Below are 18,019 nucleotides of genomic sequence, written 5' to 3'. Positions count from 1 at the left end.
GGGGCCCTTAGGCTATGTGCCCTTCATAGTTCTAAGGGTTCTATTCTTTATTCCACCTCTGTTGTCAATTACAGTGTCTAGAGTTTAGCAAGTGGTCAGGGTTTGTGGCATTGCATCGACGGCAGCTTTGATCACTGCCGGTGTACATTTTTGGCTTCTAAGACACTGATATCATACTAATGACCCAGTGGTTCCCCATGGCACTATCACCCAAAATAATAACTTTCAGGCCTTGAGTCCTCTTTGAATGAAAAATATAATCACTGGGAGAAAACTAAAATAAAGAAGACCATCAGACCAATTTTCAATAAAAATATGAGGATAAAATAGCTGGTCATTCTTTGCCAGCCAGTATCTCATAATTTCACAAATTATGTATAAGAGCTATCTCTCTTAGATAGAAAAGAAAAGATGGACATGGGCAGTTTGGCTGGCTTGCTTCTATTAAGAGCCCAGCCTGCAATGGTGTAGCTAGTATGAGAGGGGCTCAAACCATCCTCCACGTTATAAAGTGGCTCCCATGTCACCCAGGTCATGTGCCCAAAATTGCTCCTCTGAAGGTTAAACTTTCTATTTAAACAATTTATAAAATTTTAAATAGAATTCTCAAAAGTGCATAGCAGGAAATGGAAGGTAGAGAAATCAGTGAATAATCTGCAGCATCATTTACATCTTAATATCTCTTTCCACTGAGAATTCAGAGACAGAAACTTGTTAGCACCTGGAGGAAGTCTAGTTTAATTTATTTGCAGTAAAATCCAGAGTGAATCCATTAATCTTTGTTAAAAGAAATGAGATTTTCAAGTCTAATCAGAGGATTTAAAGTTTTATTAAAAGATATCCTTTTTTCCCCTCTTATAATCCATAGGTCTCAGGAGAAAAAGGAAGAGGCTATCACCTTACTGAAGGATTCCATTAAATATGGTCCAGAGTTTGCAGATGCATATTCAAGCTTAGCTTCATTATTGGCTGAGCAGGTAATTGTTTCCATTTAGTTTCATATAATATTTTCTTAACTGTTTCTGTTGAATGTATAAATTAATGTTATAATACACAGATTTTTTTTATATCATTTAACTTGTAAGTTCATGCTGCTGCTACTGCTGCTGCTAAGTCGCTTCAGTCGTGTCCGACTCTGTGCGACCCCATAGACGGCAGCCCACCAGGCTCCCCCGTCCCTGGGATTCTCCAGGCAAGAACACTGGAGTGGGTTGCCATTTCCTTCTCCATTGCATGAAAGTGAAAAGTGAAAGTGAAGTCGCTCAGTCGCGTCTGACTTGTAGCGACCCCATGGACTGCAGCCTACCAGGCTCCTCCATCCATGGGATTTTCTAGGCAAGAGTACTAGAGTGGCTTGCCATAATGGACAACTAATCTGTATGTCAGTTTTCCTCTTGATAGAAATCACAAATCTAGATTTCTCACTCCAGTATTCTTTGTGCATGTATGGGGTCTCTAGCCTAAGATGGTCCATTATAAACCACTACTAAATTCTCTATCACTTTGGGACAAAATCCATCATGAACAGTACGTGATATTTGCTTGTTCAATTACTACTCATTTATATTTTTCTGGGGAATTGCTAATGGACTAAGATCTCTGAACTCAATATGGAAACAATTACCAATAATCTTATAGATCCTATGTCTTAATACCTATCAGAAGATCACAGAGTCTCATAGGACAGGCTCCTAAGAGAGAACATTTTTCATGGCATAAAACGGAGAAGTATTTTGATTTCCCTCCTTTTCACTGTATCTAAAATTCCCAGGTGGCTCAGTGGTGAAAGAATCCACCTGCCAATGCAAGAGATGTGGATTCAATCCTTGGGTCAGGAAGATCCCCTGGAGAAGGAAATGGCAACCCACTCCAGTATTCTTGGCTGGGAAATCCATGGACAGAGGAGCCTGGCGGGCTACAGTCCAAGGGGTTGCAGAGTCAGACACGACTCACTATGCATGCAGGCTCCTGGCTACAAACCATTTGATTCCACATTTCAGTGTCCTGGATGCATGCCCCATGCTGTGGGAAAACAAATATAAATTGTCTTCTCTAAATTGATGATAAGAGTTTTGTTGACATACATAAGTGCCCTCAATAGAAGGTAGATTCTGCTATTATACAATTTCCAGATTGTCTTTAAAATTAAACCCAAACTGAACACCTTTGAAAAATGCCCTCCAGCATTGACTTAAATGTAATGAATGATTTGATGTTGTCAGGTACACAGGGGTGAAATTTGCATTTGAAAAACCTTGGAGATTTCACCAGGAAACAAAATTAGGACATTCAGTGGCTATTTAAATGTCAGAAGTGATAAATCTAGTTGTCTTGCTCTGCTAGTCTCCATATAGTGTAGGTGGGCTTTAGACAAAGGCCTGTGTCTGTCGTGAGAGATTTTAATGCATGTTTTAACACAAAGTTTAAGCTAAAATGATGATGCTCATGTTTTATGGTAGACATGGCAGTCCTCAGCTGCCTTGGTTTGTGTTGAAGCAGACACAGTAGGAGTTTTCTGGAGAAAAGATTCCATCATTATTCCCTTTTCTCACTTCATCCTGGCTCCTTCATTTTCATGGAAGACCTTCCTCTGCCTCTGCCTGGCTGGTGGCTTGCAGCTACTCAGACAAGCCACACACAGTTGTGGCCTTTGCACTAACTGTGCCCTTTGCCTGCAACACTGTTCTCCCAGACATCTTAGAGTTTCTTTCCTCATCTTGTGCTGGTTTCTGCCCAAACATTTCTGTATGGAAGGGCTATCTATGATTACCCTTTCAAAACAACTCCTTCACTGCCCCACACGTTCTTTGATTTCTCTCCGAAGCATTCATCACCATCTAACATACATTTATTTATGTCTGTGATCTTCCTCCCACCATTAGAATATTTCTGTGAGCCAATCTCCATGAGAATGGCTGTCTTTTTTATTCATGACTTTCCTCCCTTGTCTGTCACATTGTATGCAGTCAGTAAATACTGAGTGAATGAAAAGTGAAAGTCACTCTAACGTGTCTGACTCTTTGTGGTCCCATGGACTATACAATCCATGGAATTCTTCAGGCCAGAATACTGGAGTGGGTAGCCTTTCCCTTCTCCAGGGGATCTTCCCAACCCAGGGATTGAAGCCAGGTCTCCCACATTGCGGGCAGATTCTTTACCAGCTGAGCCACAAGTTGAATGGATAAGATCTGAAGACCATGTAACACTTTCAGTCCAGCACATGACCAAGGTTTTACTCATCTTTAAAGTAGGGCTGGGCATGTGGGCAGTGTTTCATGTAACAAACTGTGGCTCAGGGTCATGCTCTGTGCTGCAATGAGGGACAGTGTGAGAACAGCCAGGTGAAGTTACTCCTTCCGGCCGCAGACCAGGGTTGGGTTGAGGGCAGCACTTGCTACATTGTTCAGTGGCTTCTGGATGAGGACTCAAGGGAAAATTTCTCTCATGGCTCAATATGAGATTTCTCCTGAACTACAAGTTTTTTGCTTTATTTTTTAATCTAACTCATGAAAAATCTTACAAATGCTAAGAAAATCAATTCTAGCTTTGTCTCCATTGGCCCCACCCCCAAATAACTGCCATCTTGACAGGATGGGCTACTTTTCTGTGTGTACTTGCTTTTACTGGGTTTATCATTTTCCTTAACAATTTGTTTTATTCAATTTGTGTTCCCTATGTTTGAAAGCTGCTTCAATTCTCTGTAAATGAATAAAGCACTGCATTAAAATCAGGCTTTCCTAGTAGCTCAGTTGGTAAAGAATCCGCCTGCAATGCAGGAGACCTGTTTTGATTGCTGGGTTGGGAAGATCCCCTGGAGAAGGGATAGACTTCCCACTCCAGTATTCTTGGGCTTCTTTTGTGGCTCAGCTGGTAAAGAATCTGCCTGTAATGCAGGAGACCTGGGTTTGATCCCTGGGTTGGGAAGATCCCTTGGAGAAGGGAAAGGCTACCCACTCCAGTATTCTGGAGTGGAGAATTCCAAGGACTGTATAGTCCATGGGGTCACAAAGAGTTGGACACGACTGAGCAACTTTCACTTTCAAGATCAGTCACATCTTTTTTTTCTTCACAACTTGCCAGGACATACAATAAACATTTAATTGTTCTTGATGAAAATTACCCTGAAGGTAAAAGACAATGTCACTCACTCAACTAATACCAGTGATAACAAGGTATGTTGTTTTAGGGGGAGCTCTTTACCGACACTGACACAGTTCCATCTCCCTGTAATGCCATCTTTTCTTTCTCTCTTTCTAAATCATCCCCACTTTTCAAGATTCAATTCAACTTTCACTTCCTCCCCCAACACTCGCCCACCTCCCCATCTCATGGGGAGTTAGATTTCCTTGGAGCTTTTATGAAATCTTCAGGAACATGCATCAACTCACAAACCAATCACATATTTTTATTTCTTGAACTAATATCTGAACTATATAATGTAAACAGTTTATCAGGTTTATTTTTCCTCGCAAGACTGCAAGTTTCTTTAAGAAAAGCCATTTATTTGTATGCATATTGCTTTTCTAGGGCTCAGGGTACTTCACTGTATAATGCAAGCCAGGCAAGCAAACATGCGGCATCTCTGGACTTAATGCAGTTCAGGGTCAGTTCCCCAAATTAGGAGAATTTGACAGTGAACCAGGTGGCATATTCTAGACCCCACTTCCTAGTAACACCTGTGCAAACTTGAGTGAGAAGTGTTCCACCTCTCTGGGCCTCAGTTTCCAAATCTAAAATTGATAACTACTCTAAATTACCTTCCCTAACTCTTATGGATCTAACATTTTAAGAGCGTCTAAAAGTACCTCCTTTAAAGTCAACTAAGTGCTAGTGAGTTTTTTCATGAATAACTTAAGGTTTCACTTCAATTAGTGCTATTGTTTCTATATTGATAAAGCATTAACATGTTAATATTGTGAAAAGCGATTTGCCTTAGTAAATTCCAAAAGTTTCAAGTTGTATTCCTTTTGTAAATTGATGAACTCCAAGTTCATGAAAAGTTACTTTATTAAAAATGATGACAAATGTTTGGTGACACTGAAATTTTAGTTCATTCATCAATATCTTACTATTAACAAATTTTATAGACATATATATCTGTAAAACATAGTATTAATATGTTTTAAAAAGGGCAACATATATACATTTTCCCAGTTACGTTTTAAAAGTGTCAGATGCCTTATTTAAAATCAATTATGTGGTAAATTCAATTTTTGAGAACCATAATGGCAAATTGATAAAACATTATTGTATGCCACATAAAGTTATAAACAAGTTTTAAGAAAAAGCAAATTATGACTATGACCACGACCTTTCCTTACATACAAAGATCACATCTTTTGCCAGCCTTTCTTATTCTCAATTCAAATGTAGAATACTATGAACTTGAAGAATGTAACTGAAAGATTGAAAGGTTCTTCTGCTCCTTTGGGCGATTGATTTTAACATCAGAGAGAGCTCGTGAGAGAGTAGGTGTTGGACATAACTTAAGATTGCTTTCGCTCTCTGACTTTCAGCATCTTATCTTCATGCTTTGAATTATTTAATAAAAGAATGCTTCAGATGCACAAGCACCAAGCTCATATCCTTTGTTAGCAAATAAATTCATTTCTTGATAGCACAACTTTATTTATCAGCCTTCAGGAAATCAAACCATAGTCAATCTGTAACACACTGGTAACCCTTCCGTCACTTGACTGGCCATCTTCCAGGACCACCGTATGTGCACGTGCCCAGCCCATGCTCACCGTGGTTGTGGTGGCCCACAGTGTTAGAGAACCCTTTCCTGTATGGAGCTGAAATCAACAGTCCTGCGATCTGCTTCCTCTGGGCTGCGCCCAAGTGATAGCTTATTGAGCCCAGTTTTTAGATTTTGGGATTTTTTCATTTATATATTCTTAATTGGAAGGTAATTGCTTTACAATATTGTGTTGATTTCTGCCATACATCAGCATAATCCAATCATAGGTACACATATATCCCCTCCCTCTTGAACCTCATTAGAACTGACCCATCTACTTCATTAGAACTGACTCAAATGCATTCAGTTTCATGGCTGAGTAATAGTCTATGGTTTATGAGCACAACCACCTTGTCATTTTTCTGAACAACTCTTTTCTATACTAAACTTGTTTCTAGTTTACCCTGATTTCTAAATACTTTCCTTCTGGTCATGTGCTTTACGTAGGCTCTGGATTGTCCATTTTCTCTATGACAAAATGGCTCCCAAATGAAACTGGTTTCTTAAATTATAGTTCGGTAATTTCAGGAGGATAAGAAATACTTCCCTGGCTTGAGACTACGTTTCTATTACATAAAACCCTAAAAATAATGATATTAACTGTTTCAGACTTTGTCTGAAACTAACACTTTGCTCCTTATTCTGTTGGAACTTGAAGGTAGCAAGTAAGTCTATTTGGGCATAATAGAGAATTTGAGAAAGGAAATCTGTAAAGTAGGCCAATAATTTGAAAACACCTTATATGAAGGAGAATATTAAGGCCCATGGTGAAGCACAGATTTGAAAGTGATATATAATAGGAAGAAAATTAGGTGTCTGAAGAAAGTGTTTTAAACATTGTAGAAATATGGCAGTATTTTGGAGAAGGCTTTTAAATGCATAGTTGAAAGCCATGTTTCAGGAAGATAGTGTGGGAATGGATAGACTCTATTATGGAAGAAGAATCCTTTTGTACTTAGAAACTGTGCACATGTGAAGGCTGAAAGAGAAAAATATTAGAAAATTAAAAACTCCAGAGCAGAGCACCTAAAGGACTTAGGAGATATATGGCCAATGAGAGCTGTGGGGAAGCCCAGGAGAAGCAAGATTTCAGATACAGAAGAAATAAAATTACACTAATAATATAAAAATCTAATGGAAAGCATGGAAAGATCAAAGAAAATAAAATTCACCTTTCACCTGTAATATCTGGAAACAACATATTACCATTTTTAATATACTGTAGGTCTTTTGAATATACTTATTTTTTCCAGTGGAGGTATAATTGAGATATTGGGGGTTTCCCAGGTGGCACTAGTGCTAAAGAACCCACCTGCAGGAGAGTAAGAAACACGGGTTCACTCCCTGGGTTGGGAAGATCCCCTGAAGGAGGGTATGGCAACCCACTCCAATATTCTTTTTTATTTAAACCTTTAACTGCAGTTATTTTCTTTTTTTGTTAAATTTATTTATTTTTAATTGAAGAATAATTGCTGTACAGTATTGTGTAGGTTTCTGCCAAACATCAACATGAATCAGTCATAGGTACACCTATGTCCCCTCCCTCTTGCATACCCATCCCACCCCTCTAGGCTGTTACATAACACCAGTTTGCCACTCCATATTCTTGCCTGGAGAAGTCCACGGCCAGAGGAGTCTAGTGGGCTATAGTCCATAGGGTTACAAAGAGTTGGACACAGCTAAAGTGACTTAGCATGCATGCATGCATAATTAACATATTTGTTTCAGATATACAATATAATGAATGATACAATATTTGTATATCTTGCAAAATGATTAGCACAATAAGTTCAGCACCATACATAGTTACAAAATTTTTTGTGTATGATAAGAACTTTTAAGATTTACTCTTCTATGCAAGACAGTGTTATTAAGTATGGTCACCATACTATACATTACATCCCTAGGACTTAATCACCTTGTAAGTGAAAGTTTGTGTCTTTTGACCCCCTTCACAGATTTTATCCACCCCTTTCCCCTGCCTCCGGGAATCTATTCTCTGTGTTTATGATCTTGGTGGTCTGGGGCTTTTTTTTTACATTTTTAATTGAAATATAGTTGAAATATGATATTATTGGGCTTTTCTGGTAGCTCAGCTGGTAAAGAGTTTGATTCCTGGGTTGGGAAGATCCGCTGGTGAAGGGATAAGCTACCCACTCCAGTATTCTTGGCCTTCCCTGGTGGCTCAGATGGCAAAGGATCCGTCTGCAATGCAGGAGACATGGATTCTATTCCTGGATTGGGAAGATCTCCTGGAGGAGGGAACAACTGCCCACACCAGTATTCTTGCCTGGAGAATTCCATGGACAGAGGAGCCTAGCAGGCTACAGTCCATGGGGTTGCAAAGACCCCTTTCTCCTGCCTCTGGGAATTTATTTTCTGCGTCTATGATCTTGGTGGGCCAGGGTGTTTTTTTTACATTTTTTTAATTGAAATATAGTTGATCTTTGATATTATATGTTACAGGTGTACAATATACTGATTCACAATTCTAAAGATCATGCTGTATTTATATTTATTATAAAAATTGGCTGTATTCCCTGTGTTATAGAATATATCCTTGTAACTTATTTCATACATAATAGTTTGCCTGTCTTAATCCCCTGCCCCTATATTGCCCATCCCCGCTTCTTTCTCCCTACTGATAACCACGGGTTTGTTCTATCTATGAGTCTGTTTCGTTTTTGTTATATTCACTAGTTTGTTGCAGTTTTTTAATTCCATGTATGAAAGTGAAGTGAAAGTGTTAGTCACTCAGTCGTGTCCGACTCTTTGCAACCCCATGGACTGTAACCTACCAGGCTCTTCTGTCCATAGAATTCTCAAGGCAAGAACTGGAGTGGGTAGCCATTCCCACTGCAGGAGATCTTCCCTACCCAGGAATTGAGCCCAAGTCTCCTGCATTGCAAGCAGATTATTTGCCATCTGAGCCACTGCTGCTGCTGCTGCTGCTAAGTCACTTCAGTCGTGTCCTACTCTGTGCCACCCCATAGAAGGCAGCCCACCAGGCTCCGCCGTCCCTGGGATTCTCCAGGCAAGAACACTGGAGTGGGTTGCCATTTCCTTCTCCAATGCATGAAAGTGAAAAGTGAAAGTGAAGTGGCTCAGTCGTGTCTGACTCTTAGCGACCCCATGGGCTTCAGCCTACCAGGCTCCTCCATCCATGGGATTTTCCAGGCAAGAGTACTGGAGTTGGGTGCCATTGCCTTCTCCTAGGGAAGCCCAATTCCACATATAAGTGATATCATACAATATTTGTCTTTCACTGATTTATTTCACTTAACATAATACCCTCTATGTTGTTGCAAATGGCAAAATTTCATTCTTTTGTATGGCTGTATAGTATTCCATTTCTATAGATAGATTATAGATGTAGATATATTAATATGATATATTATTTATCCATTTATTGGTTGATGGACACTTCGATTGAGTCCATATCTTGGCTGTTGGAAATAATGCTGCTATGATATTAGAGTGCATGTATCTTCTCAAAATAGTGTTTTGGGGTTTTTTTGGATATATAATCAGGAATCGAGTTGCTGGGTCATATGATAGTTCTATTTTTAGTTTTTGAGAAACGGCTATACAGTTTTTCACAGTAGCTGCATCAATTTACATTCCTGTCAACAGTGTACAAAGATTCCCCTTCCTTTACATCCTCACCAGCATTTGTTCCTTTTTTAAAAGTTATTAATTTTTTTAATCTAAGTATGGTAGGTTTACAATGTTGTGTTAGTTTCAGGTGTACAGCAAAGTGGGTCAGTTATAAATACACACAGAGACACACACAGACACACACACACATGCATATATATATATGACACTAAGTGACACATATATATATGTATGACACTAAGTCACTTCAGTCGTGTCCAGCTCTTTACAACCCTGTGGACTAGGGCCCTCCAGGCTCTTCTGTCCATGGGATTCTCCAGGCAAGAATACTGGAGTAGGTTGCCACATCCTCCTCCAGGGGATCTTCTGGACCCAGTTATCAAACCCAAACCCATGTCTTTTATGCTCCTGCATTGGCAGGCGGATTCTTTACCACTAACACCACCTGGGGTACCAATCGTTTTTAGATTCTTTTTCCATATAGGTTATTACAACCTATTGAGTATAGTTCCCTGTGCTATACAGTAGGTCCTTGTTGTTTATCTATTTTACATACAGTTGGGCTCTTTTTGATGATAGCCATCCTGATGGGTGTGAGGTGATATCTCATCATGGTTTGATTTGCACTTCCCTGATGATTAGTGATTTTCTGGGTTGTGAAGATCTTTTTTGTACAGTTCTTCTGTGTATTCTTGCCATCTCTTCTTAATATCTTCTGCTTTTGTTAGGTCCATACCATTTCTGTCCTTTATCGAGCTCATCTTTGCATGAAATGTTCCTTTGGTATCTCTGATTTTCTTGAAGAGATCCCTAGTCTTTCCCATTCTGTTGTTTTCCTCTATTTCTTTGCCTTGAACGCTGAAGAAGGCTTTCTTATCTCTTCTTGCTATTCTTTGGAACTCTGCATTCAGATGTTTATATCTTTCCTTTTCTCCTTTGCTTTTCGCTTCTCTTCTTTTCACAGCTATTTGTAAGGCCTCCCCAGACAGCCATTTTGCTTTTTTGCATTTCTTTTCCATGGGAATGGTCTTGATCCCTGTCTCCTGTACAATGTCACGAACCTCATTCCATAGTTCATCAGGCACTCCATCTATCAGATCTAGGCCCTTAAATCTATTTCTCACTTCCACTGTATGATCATAAGGGATTTGATTTAGGGCATACCTGAATGGTCTAGTGGTTTTCCCTACTTTCTTCAGTTTCAGTCTGAATTTGGTAATACAGAGTTCATGATCTGAGCTACAGTCAGCTCCTGGTCTTGTTTTTGCTGACTGTATAGAGCTTCTCCATCTTTGGCTGCAAAGAATATAATCAATCTGATTTCGGTGTTGACCATCTGGTGATGTCCATGTATAGAGTCTTCTCTTGTGTTGTTGGAAGAGGGTGTTTGCTATAACCAGTGCATTTTCTTGGCAAAACTCTATTAGTCTTTGCCCTGCTTCATTCCGTATTCCAAGGCCAAATTTGCCTGTTACTCCAGGTGTTTCTTGACTTCCTAGTTTTGCATTCCAGTCCCCTATAATGAAAAGGACATCTTTTTTAGGTGTTAGTTCTAAGAGGTCTTGTAGATCTTCATAGAACCGTTCAGCTTCAGCTTCTTCAGCATTACTGGTTGGGGCATAGACTTGGATTACTGTGATATTGAATGGTTTGCCTTGGAAATGAACAGAGATCATTCTGTCGTTTATGAGATTGCATCCAAGTACTGCATTTCGGACCCTTTTGTCGACCATGATGGCCACTCCATTTCTTCTGAGGGATTCCTGCCCACAGTAGTAGATATAATGGTCATCTGAGTTAAATTCACCCATTCCAGTCCATTTCAGTTCGCTGATTCCTAGAATGTCGACATTCACTCTTGCCATCTCTTGTTTGACCTCTTCCAATTTGCCTTGATTCATGGACTTGACATTACAGGTTCCTATGCAATATTGCTCTTTACAGCATCGGACCTCTCTTCTATCCCCAGTCACATCCACAGCTGGGTATTGTTTTTGCTTTGGCTCCATCCCTTCATTCTTTCTGGAGTTATTTCTCCACCGATCTCCAGTAGCATATTGGGCACCTACTGACCTGGGGAGTTTCTCTTTCAGTATCCTATCGTTTTGCCTTTTCATACTGTTCATGGGGTTCTCAAGGCAAGAATACTGAAGTGATTTGCCATTCCCTTCTCCAGTGGACCACATTCTGTCAGATCTCTCCACCATGACCTGCCCGTCTTGGGTTGCCCCACGGGCATGGCTTAGTTTCATTGAGTTAGACAAGGCTGTGGTCCTAGTGTGATTAGATTGACTAGTTTTCTGTGAGTATGGTTTCAGTGTGTTTGCCCTCTGATGCCCACTTGCAACACCTACCGTCTTACTTGGGTTTCTCTTACCTTGGGCGTGGGGTATCTCTTCACGGTGCTCCAGCAAAGCGCAGCCATTGCTCCTTACCTTGGGCAAGGGGTATCTCCTCACCGCTGCCCTTCCTGACCTTCAATGTGGGATAGCTCCTCTAGGCCCTCCTGCGACCGTGCAGCTTCACGGCCCAGATAATCACGATGGTGTGATCACTGACCTAGAGCCAGACATCCTGGAATGTGAAGTCAAGTGGGCCTTAGAAAGCATCACTATGAACAAAGCTAGTGGAGGTGATGGAATTCCAGTTCAGCTATTCCAAATCCTGAAAGATGATGCTGTGAAAGTGCTGCACTCAATATGCCATCAAATTTGGAAAACTCAGCAGTGGCCACAGGACTGGAAAAGGTTGATTTTCATTCCAATCCCAAAGAAAGGCAATGCCAAAGAATGCTCAAACTACCACACAATTGCAGTCATCTGACACGCTAGTAAAGTAATGCTCAAATTTCTCCAAGCCAGGTTTCAGTAGAATGTGAACCGTGAACTTCCTGATGTTCAAGCTGGTTTTAGAAAAGGCAGAGGAACCAGAGATCAAATTGCCAACATCTGCTGGATCATAGAAAAAGCAAGAGAGTTCCAGAAAAACATCTATTTCTGCTTTATTGACTATGCCAAAGCCTTTGACTGTGTGGATCACAATAAACTGTGGGAAATTCTGAAAGAGATCGGAACACCAGACCACCTGATCTGCCTCTTGAGACATTTGTATGCAGGTCAGGAAGCAACAGTTAGAACTGGACATGGAACAACAGACTGGTTCCAAAGGAAAAGGAGTACGTCAAGGCTGTATATTGTCACCCTGTTTATTTAACTTCTATGCAGAGTACATCATGAGAAACGCTGAACTGGAAGAAACACAAGCTGGAATCAAGATTGCCAGGAGAAATATCAATAACCTCAGATATGCAGATGACACCACCCTTATGGCAGAAAGTGAAGAGGAACTCAAAAGCCTCTTGATGAAAGTGAAAGTGGAGAGTGAAAAAGTTGGCTTAAAGCTCAACATTCAGAAAATGAAGATCATGGCATCCAGTCCAACCACTTCATGGGAAATAGATGGGAAACAGAGGAAACAGTGTCAGACTTTATTTTTCTGGGCTCCAAAATCACTACAGATGGTGACTACAGCCATGAAATTAAAGGACGCTTACTCCTTGGAAGGAAAGCTATGACCAACCTAGATAGCATATTCAAAAGCAGAGACATTACTTTGCCAACAAATGTTCATCTAGTCAAGGCTATGGTTTTTCCTGTGGTCATGTATGGATGTGAGAGTTGGACTGTGAAGAAGGCTGAGCGCCGAAGAATTGATGCTTTTGAAGTGTGGTGTTGGAGAAGACTCTTGGGAGTCCCTTGGACTGCAAGGAGATCCAACCAGTCCATTCTGAAGGAGATAAGCCCTGGGATTTCTTTGGAAGGAATGATGCTAAAGCTGAAACTCCAGTACTTTGGCCACCTGATGCGAAGAGTTGACTCATTGGAAAAGACTCTGATGCTGGGAGGGATTGGGGCCAGGAGGAGAAGGGGACGACAGAGGATGAGATGGCTGGATGGCATCATTGACTCGATGGACATAAGTCTCAGTGAACTCTGGGAGTTGGTGATAGACAGGGAGGCCTGGCGTGCTGCGATTCATGGGGTCTCAAAGAGTTGGACACGACTGAGCGACTGATCTGATCTGATCTGATCTGATGGTTAGTGATACTAAGAATCTTTTCATTGGCCATCTATTGTGTCTATTGACCATCTGCATCTCTTCTTTGGAAGAATATCTATTCAGGTCTTCTGCCCATTTTTCAATTACGTTTTTGTTTATTTTGATATTGAGTTGTATGAGCTCTTTATATATTTTGGAAATTAACTCCTTATCAATCATATCATTTGCAAATATTTTCTCCCACTCAGAAGGCTGTCTTTTTGTTTTGTCAATGGTTTATTTTGCCATGCAAAAGCTTTAAAGTTTAATTAGGTTACCTTTGTTTATTTTTGCTTCTATTTCCTTTGCTGTAGGACACAGATCCAAAAAAATACCACTATGACTTATATCAAAGAATAAGTGCTGACTTATATCAAAGAATAAGTGCTGACTATATTTCCTCTGGAGTTTTATGATTTGTGGTCTCATATTTAGGTCTTACCCATTTTGAGTTTATTTTTGTACATGTTAGAGAATGTTCTGATTTCATTATTTTACATGTAGCTGTCTAGTTTTCCCAGCAACACTTATTGAAGAGGTTGTTTTTCTCCACTGTATATTCTTGCCTACTTTGTTGTAGATTAATTGATCATAAGTGCATAGGTTTATTTATGAACCCTCTATTCTGTTCCATTGACCTGTGTGACTGTTTTTGTGCCAGTACCATACTGTCTTGATTACTGCAGCTATGTATTATATTCTGAAGTCATGGAATATGATTCATGTTTTTGTTTTCTGTGAGGTTTTTATATGTGAGATTATATAATATTTGTCTTTCTCTGACTTATTTCAGTTAGCATAATGTCCTTAAGTTCTATCCATGTTGCTGCAAATGGCAAGATTATGTTCTCTTTTTGACCAAATAATATTCCACTGTGTGTGCATATATGTGTGTGTGTATGTGTCACATTTATTTATCCAGTCATCCATCAATGGACACTTTATGTAGCTTGGCTATTATAAATAATGTTGCAGTGAACATACAGATGGAAATATCTTTTCAAGTTAGCATTTTTTGTTTTGGTGTTTAATAGTCACATATAGTTTATATCCTGTTCTTTTGACTTTCCATTATGTTATATATAATATTATACACATTTTCATACTGTTAAATGATCTTTATAAATACCATTTTAATACCTACTTACTAGTTTATGAAATGATGAATTATCATATAATATCTTAACTGTTGGTCATTCAGGTTCTTCTGTGTGTGTGTATGACTTTTTCTTCTTTATGATCCAGTATTTTGGATCATTTCCTAATGATAGATTTCCAGAAGTATTCCCATATCAACGTGTATCTGCATATTTCATGACTCTTGAGATGCATTACTAAGTTGGTTTCTAAAAGAATGGTACTAATACAGTATGCTACCAGCAGTCTGTAACCTCTCTCTTGAATGTTAGTGGGACGTTTAAATGGAAATAGCATGTGGACAGGTAACAGTGCAAGAGATCAAGACTGGAAAGATAGATTTAGGACTTCAAGTAAATGCATCTATATTGTGGTTAGCTAATTTATCTTAGGAGAAAATGGAAGAGTAGTGTGTAGAGGGAACCTTAAAGAACTGTTAAACCTCCTCATTTTGCAGATAGAAATATGAAGTGCACAGAATTAAGTTTGCTCAAGGTCATTCAGATAACTAGTGTCAGGACCAAGACTGGAGACTGTAACTTGACTCCTCTCCCACTGCTCTTTCAGCATATAATGCTGGGGTCCCAGGACTGGACTGTGGTAATAGGCTGTAGTTAATGAGGTTAGGTGTACAAATATCCATGTGGAAAAGGAGAGGAAAAACGACAGACGAAACCCAGCAGGGTTGGTTGTCATAGATGTTAAATACATAAAAGGATGCAGAAGAAAGTTGCCACTCTGTGTCTACTGCAGCACAGGAGTCAAGAAAACAGAATAGAAAATACTCTTAGGTTCAAAGTCTAGGTGGTCTCTGGCTTACTAGTCTCTTTTGGTTCTTCATTAGCATTCAGAACTGGCTATACTCCAGCTTCACAGATAGGGTTGTAAACATTTACAAGCCCACCATCATTTTTAACCAGCCTCCTCTTGCCATAGATTATATAGCTTGCATTACACAGCAGTAAAGGAAATAAAGTTAACATTATCATCCTGTAAATTATAACATTATCACTGTAAATTATTGCCAGCCTATGGAAAAACTCAATTAATTAATTTGATAACACTTAAAATATGTTTCTTTAAGTGTCTGGGGATATGACTTTAACTGATACAAGAATGAAAAGAAAATTGGAACAATAAAATATAAATTAGAAGTATAGATCAAAAATAAGGTCAATTTCTCTTGTTTGAAAAGTGTCATCTTTGGGGTAGATTCAGACACATATACCATTGCATGTATGGTCAGGTCACCTTGAGCTGAACCCTAACATAATTTATCGATTTAAGTATTCAATTCTTATTTATTGAGCACTTAAGTATCACCAAGTATTAGAAGAAGTTGCAAGGTATGGGCCTTGACTCATGGAACTTAGAGTCTAAAAGGGAAGAATACTCTTAGGGGAATAATTACCACCCTCTGCCCAACACCTCACCCAGTTGTGACAAGTGTGCAAAAAGAGTACCAGTGTGAGTGTCATAGGGACCTGATCTAATGTGAGCAGTGGGTGTTTGGGGAGAGGATCACTGGCCAAAGAGTGAAATTCAGCTTGGTACCTTAAGAACATATAGATATCAACGAGATAAAAAATCATTAGGAAAAGTTTTCTGGCTACAGAAATTAGACCAGCTGAGGGCTGTGCAGTGGGGAACAGTATGATTCCTTCCTCTTTGGGGAGCAAAGTTGTGTGCCTGGAAGTACGTAGAATGAGGACAGAAGAACAGGAGAACCATTTGGAAATGGAGAAAGCTGCAATTCCATGAATATGTAGCTCCCCTTCCACTCTTCCTGGTCTCTCTTTCTTTTTTTTGGGGGGGGGGGTTTCTTTGGCCACCCTTTTCCTGGTCTGTTGACTGTTACACACTGTCACTTACATTTGTCATATTTTAGCTTTTTTGATTCTTGGTATTTCCTCTTTAAAGTCATCATTTCTTTCTTAAATTGTCACAGGGTAATGTTGATCACAGTCTGCTGGGTAAGGAGAAAATTGAGGATTAGAAATACCCAAATTCCTTGGTGAGGAGGAATGCCAAGTTAATTGATTCATTTCAGTCAAATGAGAAAGAGTATTAGACATCAAAATATTGGCAGCACCTTTCTCATAAACGTCCATGTCAGTGACTGATGGGGAAAGAACTGTTTTACAAAGAAAATAAAAGCAAAGAAGAGGCTGAGAAATGAGGCATCTCTGCTTTATGTTCTGAGCCATTGTGTTTTAAAGAGCTGCTTGGAGAAGTCACTGACATGAATTTAAATGTCGAGTGGTCCTACATTTGCCAGGCTTGTAATGGTAAATAGTCATTTGGCTAATGGGGAGATCCCTGGCAGATCTGTGTGTGCACATCATTGGTCAGAGTCAAAGTAGTGGGAAGCAGACCAGACACACGGCCGTGATGTCAGAGCGCACAGCCTTCCTGCTCCATCTCTGTAGGTCTTTCACCACTGTGGAACATCTCACCCTACACCTGCCATCCAGTAAGAACGTGTTACAGGCCATTCATTAAGCAGCTGTTCACAAAGGGTTGACTAGGCCCCCTGTGGTCCGAGAAGGTTTGTGCAGTTTTTATAATAGTCACAGGTAATTTGCCTTTTTTACTCTCATTCTTGCCCAAGTATACAGTAATTTTTTATAGGCTACATGATGTATTCACAGTCATGAAAAGAATATGAAAACATTCTCCCCTTTCTAACTGAATGTCTGTGTGAGACCACATTCCTTCACATACTTCAGCTAAAAAACATACAGAAATAGATTAGTGCAAAAGTAGATATAAGAACCCAGCTATCTTCTATCAATCCAGATATTTAAAATACTTGGAAAAATAGAAAATAATATCAGTCTTCTCACTGAATTTTTTTTTTTTTTTTTTGCTTTGGAAAAATATATTTTCTTATGAATGTGTTATTGGTTGTTGGTTTATTATTTTAAGTAAATATGGTTTATTATCAGTTTATTAAAGAAAAATGTCTGCTTCATTTCTGTTGTGGTAAATGTTCATAAATGTACATCATATAAACAAAGCTCTTTGGGGTCCTCAGTAAGTTTTAGAGTGCAAACCAGAAGTTTGAAGATAGCTGCATTGAGCCCATGGCCATTTGCTCTCCTGGTTGCTGCAGTTTGAAGTATAAGAAATCTTTTCCAGACATATCAGTTGGTCCGAGAGAGTAAATGACAAAAGGCCCGTTTTCAGATCTACTTCTCACTTTCCCTTCCTTGAGGTAAAAAGCATGCCATGTCGGTAATTACAGCACATTCAATGTGGAGATGTTGAGAGCATTTTATCTCTCCCCCCAGGCTTTTTTGTTTCCACCCCACTGAAAATTCTTTTGAGCCTTGGAGTGGGGCCCATGGCTATACGCTGCCCATTTTTAACCACTGTCCTCGAAGGCTGATTTCATGCTGAGGCAGTGGTTGGCTGGGGACTCTG

The 18,019-nt window shown here is 39.6% G+C and overlaps 1 protein-coding gene across 2 annotated transcripts in view; it reads left to right on the top strand.

Moving 5' to 3' along the window:
- The window catches only part of TMTC1 (transmembrane O-mannosyltransferase targeting cadherins 1), a 304,715-nt gene that overhangs the window by 262,251 nt on the left and 24,445 nt on the right, over positions 1 to 18,019 (top strand). For both annotated transcript variants that reach the window (XM_044941304.2, XM_025283452.3), the window contains one exon: positions 869 to 977. In XM_044941304.2, the coding sequence (XP_044797239.1) occupies positions 869 to 977 (109 nt within the window). The remainder of the gene's footprint in view (positions 1 to 868; positions 978 to 18,019) is intronic.

The sequence above is a fragment of the Bubalus bubalis genome, chromosome 4, assembly GCF_019923935.1.
Source record: "Bubalus bubalis isolate 160015118507 breed Murrah chromosome 4, NDDB_SH_1, whole genome shotgun sequence".
In the NCBI taxonomy this organism is placed as follows: domain Eukaryota; kingdom Metazoa; phylum Chordata; class Mammalia; order Artiodactyla; family Bovidae; genus Bubalus; species Bubalus bubalis.
This window is presented reverse-complemented; position numbering and strand designations above follow the sequence as displayed.